At 70.0% G+C, this 7,388-nt stretch overlaps 1 protein-coding gene across 1 annotated transcript in view; it reads right to left on the bottom strand.

Moving 5' to 3' along the window:
• H696_01259 (hypothetical protein) overlaps positions 1–6,345 on the bottom strand; it is a 6,706-nt gene extending 361 nt beyond the window's left edge. Inside the window, exons 1-10 of the mRNA XM_009495145.1 lie at positions 6,157–6,345; positions 6,016–6,081; positions 5,777–5,845; positions 5,600–5,717; positions 5,362–5,447; positions 4,978–5,254; positions 4,752–4,813; positions 1,973–4,459; positions 1,636–1,862; positions 169–1,416 (exon numbers count right to left, since the gene is read on the bottom strand). Of these exons, the coding sequence (XP_009493420.1) occupies positions 169–1,416; positions 1,636–1,862; positions 1,973–4,459; positions 4,752–4,813; positions 4,978–5,254; positions 5,362–5,447; positions 5,600–5,717; positions 5,777–5,845; positions 6,016–6,081; positions 6,157–6,270 (4,754 nt within the window). The 5' untranslated portion in view covers positions 6,271–6,345. The remainder of the gene's footprint in view (positions 1–168; positions 1,417–1,635; positions 1,863–1,972; positions 4,460–4,751; positions 4,814–4,977; positions 5,255–5,361; positions 5,448–5,599; positions 5,718–5,776; positions 5,846–6,015; positions 6,082–6,156) is intronic.
• Between the last annotated feature and the right edge of the window lie 1,043 nt (positions 6,346–7,388).

The following is a 7,388-nucleotide window of genomic DNA, read 5'->3' as shown; positions in this document are numbered from 1 at the left end:
GTGTGTGTGTGTGTGTGTGTGTGTGTGTGTGTGTGTGTGTGTGTGTGTGTGTGTGTGTGTGTGTGTGTGTGTGCGCGCGCGTAGAAATGAGCGACCGGGGAGAAAGTCAGATGCTTGTGTGCAAGGGGGGACGGATCCGAGTGAAGGGGAGAGAAGATGGGCACGCACCTCCACCGGTCAAGCAGAAGGATAAGCGCACGGGCCACGTGCAGAACCTCGACACGGGCGCGGGAAAGAGCCCGCCGAGGGAGGGAGTCACTCGCACGAGAAGCCCCCGAGGCCCCGGTCGACCCGGTGGTCCGGTACTCCGGCAGGTCGCCAGAGTCGGGCCCGAGCCCAGAGCCAAAGCGGCTGCCGCCCAGAAGCCGGTCGGTTTCCAGCGACGAGAAGAAGGTGACCGGGGCCAGCTCGCCGGCGGTGGATTTCTCGAAGGCCGAGGAGGAGGCGGCCGCGGAGACCACACTTGGCGGCAGGTCGCCCGGCACGGTGTCCATGGGAATGGCCTCCCGCCCGCCGTAGGGACCAGCCCCGACGGCCGGGCCCGGCGCCGGCAGGCCAAGCTGCTGCACTTGCGACTGGCCCCCGGCCAACGCATGCGGATCTGACAAGCCATAGATGCCACCCCCGTTGAAGGCGGCCCCGGGCCCGGGGCCGCCGGCCAGGAAGTCCAGCCCGCCCTTTCCGGCAGCCTGCTGCTGCTGCTGCTGCTGCTGCTGCTGCTGCTGCTGCTGCTGATGGTGGTGGCCGAGGTCCAGGATCTTTTGCTGGGCTTCGCGATTTTTGACACGGAGCTGCTCATTCTCCTGCTGCAGGACCTCCAACTTGGCGAGCCACTCGGCCCGGGCACGCTGGAGCTCGGCCTGCGCAGTTCGCTGGCTCTCGGCCAGCACCTGTGTCCGGATGCCCGCCAGCTCCTGCTGGTGCCCCGCGCGCAGGTCGCCCAGGGCCTGCGTCAGCCGAGCCACCTCGTCGGCACTGGCGGCCGTGGCCGCCCCGGCCGCAGAGGCGTCCGCCCCGGCGGAGGCCACCGCCGAGCCGGAGACCGCCGGGACTTGCGCCGCCAGCGTCTGCAACTGGCCATTGGTGGCGTTCAGCTGCGCCTCCAAGCCCGAAGCATGATCCCGGGCCGAGGCGAGCTCCGTTTGCAGGGACAGCGCGCGGTCCCGCTCGCGGGTGATGTCCGCCTGGAGGCGCGCCTCGGCGGCCGCCTGGTCCGACAGGTTGGAGCGCAGCTGATCGCGTGCACGCTCGGCCTCATGCAAGAGGGCCTGCTGCTGGGAGAGCCGGGTCTCGGCGCTCTCGAGAGCTTGCTGCAGCTCGGCCACACGGCTGACCATCTGCGCCTGGAATTGGTCCTGCGTTTGGAGAACCTCGCTCAGCTGGGCGGCCGAATCCCCACGAATGGAAGACACCTCGCTGAGGGGAAGCCATATGGCAAGGTCAGTCACTGAATCCCACCAGGCGAGGCCCTGATCTGGTGTGTGTGCGTGTGCGCGTGTGTGTGCGCGCGTGCGTGCATGCGTGCGCGTGCGTGCGCGTGCGTGCGCGTGCGTGTGTGCATGTCTGACCATGCATCTGCATCGAGACAGGGAGCGCACGCACGCGCACGGGAGATCCATGCACATTGGAACATACCTCTGGTGGGCCAGGCGCAGCTCGGCCAGAGCCTGTTCGGCCTCATTGACCCGGGCTTCGGCCGCGGCCAGGCCCGCCGCCAGCTGGGTCTCGCGCTCAGAGGAGGCCGCCTGCTGGGTCGACGTCAGCTCGCGGAGCTGGGTCAGGTGCTGGTCGCGCTCCTGCTCGGCGGCGCTCAAGCGTGCCGACAGATCAGCCGCCTGGGTGGTGGCGCTCGCGAGGGCCGCCTGTCCTCGGACAGCATGGGTGGGCGGGTTAGCGAGCGAGAAGGGAAAACCCCCACAGGAAGGAAGGCAGCAGAAGCCCCACCGGGAAGAGGGGCGCATGCGGGCGTTACCTGGGTCTCGGCAAGCTGACCGGCAGCCTGTTGGGCCTGCACGGTGAGGGCATCAACCGATGCGCGGAGCTCCTGCACCACATCCGACTCGTGCAGTGCCGAGGAGGACAGCTGGGTCAGGAGGAGATCCCGCTCGGCGGCGGCACCATCCCGCTCCTGCACCAGGGCCGCCAGTTGGGCGGCGTGTGCGGCCACAGCGTCATCCCGCTCCTGCGCCAGGGCGGCCAGCTGGGCCGCATGGCCGGCGGCCGCCGCCTCCAGAGCCGGGACCGTCTGGCGAAGGTGCACCACCTCGGCCTCGAGGGCTGCATGCGCGTCAGCACGGCCGGCCAGCTCGGCCTGCAACGCGGCCAGCTGGGTCTGGGACTCCTGGACCGAGGCCTGCTGCGTGTCCAGCTGCCGAAGCAGCGCCTCGTGCTCGGCCTGTGCTGCCGCGATCGAGGCGCGGGCTTGCTCCAATTCGGATCGGGCATCCGCCAGCTGCCGGCCGAGCTCCGATTGGTCGGACTCGCCGGCCGCGCGGGCGGCAAGCAGCTCCGACTGGGCGGCCGCCAGCTGCTCGGCTAGCTGCGTCTGCTCAAGCTTCGCGGATGACTGCAGGGCGGCCAGCTCCGACCGAGCAGCATCCAGCTGCTGGGAAATGGCCGCCTGAGCCGCATCGGCAGAGGCGCGGGCATCGGCCAGCTCGGCCCGGACGCCGGCCAGCTCACCCTGCGCGGTGGCCAGCTGCTGAGCCAGCTCCGACTGGCCGGACTCGGTGGCGGTGCGTGCGGCGGCCAGCTCCGCCTGGGCGATCTCCGCCTCGGCACGGGCGGCCGCCAGCTCGGCGCGCACGCTGGCCAGCTCCGCCTCCCGGGAGGCCAGACCATCGAGGGCGCCCCGGGTGGAGTCCTGCGAGGCACGGGCCTCGGCCAGCTCGTCCCGAGCGACCTGCATCGCCGCGCGAGCATCCGCCAGCTCGGCCTGCGCACCGGCCAGCTCAATCTGCGTGTTGCTCAGGCTGTCCTGCATGGCGGCCAGACTTTGGGCCAGCTCAGACTGGCCGGATTCGCCGGCAGCATGGGCCGCGGCCAGCTCCGACCGGGCAGCAGCCAACTCCTGAGCCGCGGCGGCCTGAGCCGCGGCGGAGGCGGCCCGAGCATCAGCCAGCTCGGCCTGCGCGCTGGCCAGCTCAATTTGCGCGGCGGCCAGCTCATCCTGCAGAGAGGCCAGGCTTTGGCCCATCTCCGAATGGCCGGACTCGATGGAAGCACGGGCACCGGCCAGCTCACTCTGTGCCGTCTCGGCGGCGGAACGAGCATCGGCCAACTCGGCCTGCGAGCTGGCCAGCTCAATCTGCACGGTGGCCAGCTCATCCTGCGCGGTGGCCAGCTGCTGAGCCAGCTCCGACTGGCCGGACTCGGTGGCAGTGCGTGCGGCGGCCAGCTCGGCCTGCGCGGTGGCCAGCTGCTGAGCCAGCGCCGCCTGGCCGGACTCGGCCGAGGCGCGCGCCTCGGCCAGCTCGGCCTGCGCACTGGCCAGCTCCGCCTGGGCGGCGGCCAACGCCTGGGCAAGCTCCGCCCGAGCGACATCGGCCGAGGAGTGGGCGGCAGCCAGCTCGGTGTGCGTCGTGGCGGCGACGGCGCGAGCGTCCGCCAACTCGGCCTGGGCACCGGCCAGCTCGACTTGCGCGGTGGACAATTCGTCCTGCATGCCGGCCAGCCGCTGAGCCAGATCCGAGTGGCCGGCCTCGGCCGATTGGCGAACTTGCGCCAGCTCCGACCGGGCGGCATCCAGCTGCCGGACCAGGTCCGCCTGGCTTTCCTCGATCGAGGACTTGGCGGCGGCCAGCTCGGCACGCGAGGCGTCGACATCGGCGCGGGCGCTGGCCAGCTCGGCCTGCGTGGTGGCCAGCGTCTGGGCCAACGCCGTGTGGCCGGCCTCGGTGGACGCGCGAGCGGCGGCCAGTTCGAGCTGGGCACTCTCCGCGGCCGACCGAGCCTCGCTGAGCTGCTGAGCCAAGTCCGACTGGCCGGCCTCGGCGGAAGAACGCACCGACGCCAGCTCGGCCTGTGCGGTGGCCAGCTCGGCCTGGACGGCGGCCAGCTCGGCCTGCGTGGCCTCCGAGCTGGCCCGCGCATCGGCCAAGCCGCGAGTTGCGGCGTCGAGTTCGGCCTGCGTGGCATCACGCGCGGCAGCCAACTCGCGCTCCAGAGCAGCAACCTGCGCACGCAGGGCATCCACCTCCTGGCCGGAGGAGGAGGCCTGCTCCACCAGTGCCAGCAGGGGCGATGCATGGGACTGCGGCTGGCCGCTGGCGGCCTCTTCCTCCAGCTCATGGACGCGCTCCTCCAGCTGGCCCACCAGGTCGGAAAGACGCCCATGGTCGCGCAGACGCCGGGCCGCGGCGTCCGCCAGGCCCGGATCCTCGGGGGCCAGGCCGAGGGGGTCCGCCAGGGCGGCCAGCTGCTGCCGCAGCCGGCTCACCTCAGCCTGCAGATCACCAACCTGGGAAATGCGGGATGATATCGTGTGTGTGTGTGTGTGTGAGCGTTGATGGAAGGGCGAGCAGGCGTAAGACAGGGGGCACATTTGGAAGCATGTTGGGCAGGTGGCCTGGAGAGAGGGATCCAGGGAGATGGGAAAAGCACGAGGACTGGAGACTGCAAACGGGAAAGAGGACGGAGCATACCTCCGCGCCGGGAGCAGATGCAGGGCCCGGCTCAGCGAGCAGCTTCCGAATGGCCGAGGCAACTGGTGCGAGGGGGGGGGGGGGGGGGGCAAAGAGGACGGAGCATACCTCCGCGCCGGGAGCAGATGCAGGGCCCGGCTCAGCGAGCAGCTTCCGAATGGCCGAGGCAACTGGTGCGACGTCAGACGAGTGGTGCGCGCCGCCCACAAGAAAGACACACGGCCCAGGGTGTTAGTGACGGCAAATGCGACAGGGAGGGGGAGGGGGAGGAGGGGGGGGCATCGGGACGAGCCTGAAGCCGGGGGCGGAGAGACAGGGCAAAGGGAAGACCCACCAGTGTCAGCAGTGAGGGGCATGGCAGTCGTGTCGCCATCCGACAGGAAGGCACTCTCGTCGAGGAAGTCCGCATCGTCATCCCAGCCGGAGGCCGAGGGGAAGGGATTGGCCGGGCGCGTGGCCGCGTCGGTGGAAGCAGCCACAGGCAAATGCGCGCTCAGCTCCGGCACCAAGGCAAGCAAGGCCTGCGCGTCAAGTGGGGCACCGGTGGCTGTGTCGGCGGCGGGGCCTCCCGGCCGGCCCTCAAGCTGCTCGCGTAAGGACCGGAGGTCATTCTGACCGGCGAGGAGCGAGGCGCAACAGGACAGATGGATGTGATCTGGGCGTGAGGGGGACTGGCAGAGGGAGGGAGCAAGCAGGCATGGCGGAGGCACGGACGAACCTCCAGGATGGCATTCTTGCTGGTCGACATATTGAGCATGGACTCGGTCTCGGCCAGCTTGGCCGCAAAAAGGTCACTTGATGAATCTGCCGGGCCCGGGGGGGGAGGGGGGGGGGCGGAGGAACCGGAGGAGAAACGCGAGGGTCAGCGCTCCGGCTGGCAAGGAGCCGCGCAAGGGGCCGCGCCATGCGCCTGAAGGGCCAAGTGGGAGGGGAAAAAAGCACACAGACGGCCGCACCGATCATCTTCTGCAAACTGTCATTCTTCTGGGTGAGCTTCTCACGCTCGGACTCCAGCCGAGCCAGGCGCTCGGTCAGGTCGGCCACAACACCGGCACCCGGGGACCCCGAGGAGAACTGCGCCGAGTCAGTACCCGTCCCTGGGTCAGCAAAGAAAGCCGGCGAAGCCAACACACCTGGTCCACCTGGCGCTGGAGCTCATCAATGGTTTCCTTCTGTTGGTCGATCTTGGATTGGGCCTTACGCTGTCGACGTTCAGCGATGATGGAGGCGCGCATCGGGCGGGCCGGCGAGCAGGCAGCAGTCAGAGGGCGGAGCAACAGCTAGGCCGGGAAGGAAGCAGCCAGGGAGAGGGACAGAGGCGGGGGGGGGGGGGGGGGGGGGGGGGCCGGAAAAGTAGTGCTCGTGGGCATACCCGCAGCTTGTTGTAGGCGAGGGTCAGCTCGCGCAGCTTGGCCGGCGTCGCATCCTGCCCGGGGGTCTGTGTGTGCGTCAGATGGGTCAGAGTCAGTGGCACGTGCGGGGGGGGGGGGGGGGGGAGGCAAGCAGGACGCACCGCGGGCGGGCCCCCGACCGGTTGGTCGTCTGCCAGCTCCGGGCTACCCATCAGTGAGTCGGGCTCGGTCGAGGAACCGAAGTCAGCCGTGCGGGGGACGGCGGGCTCGGTCATGCTCAAGCGCGCCGGCCGGGCTTCACGAGCGGGCTTGGGAAGGGGGAGAGGGGGGGAGAGAGAGAGAGGAAGAGAGGGAGGGAGGGAAAGGGGGGCCCTGGAATGTGGCGTGTTGCGGCGAGGAAGGAGGATGGGCGAAGGCCAGGAGGGAAAAGGAGGACGAGGGTGCTGGGTGATGGATCTGCCGGCAGGCCGAGGATCTCTCACTGAGAGTACCTGCTCAAGAGAGCAGGCGCAGGATCCGACATTAACTTTGGCCGACAAGATTGCTCATCCTGCGGCGGGCCTGTGCATGTTCCAACCCGCACATTCCCCCGCCCCCGCTCCACACACACACACATACACACACACACACACACATACCAGAATGGGCGAGCGGAGGATTCTGACTAGTGCGCGGGGGGCAGGCAGACAGGAGGGACGGCAAATCGAAGCATGGGGGTCTACACCGGCCATCGCCGGGAGAAACCCACTCCTGAGAGGGGATGGCGCCCGGCATCCGGGTCCCGAGGGGGCCCGGTCCCCCCGGGAAAGGGGAGGAGGGGGGGGGGGGGGGGGGGGGGGGGGGGGGGGGGGGATACACTTTCAATTGAAGGCACAGCGGAGCCAAGCCCAACAAGAGACCGGGGGAGGGGGGCGAGGCGGGAGGGACTGTTTGACACGCCATGCAATTTTCACTTGTCCGGGTCATGTGCGCCCGGGCCAAAAAACCGGCGTGATCGGCCAGAGCGAAGCCGAATTTTGCCCGCCCTCCCCACGAGCGCGTCCCGACCGGCGGGGGCTGTTGACCCCTCGAGAGCCGGGGGCCTGCGGCGGACGGGCGTGGAGGGATTCGAGCAACAGAAAAAAACAATGGGACCGCCGCCCCAGCCAGCGCCTCGGGTGGGGGCGTGTGCATGCCGGGGGGTCCCCCGGTCCGGCCGGCCCCGCCAACACCTTCCCCGCCCAGGGCCCGGCGGCGCCCGGCCGATCTGCCTCGGGGGGCGGTGATCAGCGCCCCGGCCTCGAGCAGGCGCGTCGGCACCGCGATGCGAGCGGCGGCGTGCCGGAAACCCCATCGGCAACCTGGCCGCCCTCGGCGGCCGAGGCTTCACAGCAGACTCCCCCCGCCCCTCCTC

The sequence above is a fragment of the Fonticula alba genome (genome assembly GCF_000388065.1).
Source record: "Fonticula alba strain ATCC 38817 unplaced genomic scaffold supercont2.2, whole genome shotgun sequence".
NCBI lineage: Eukaryota > Rotosphaerida > Fonticulaceae > Fonticula > Fonticula alba.
The sequence above is the reverse complement of the archived record's forward strand: the minus strand, read 5'-3'. Positions and strand labels throughout refer to the sequence as shown.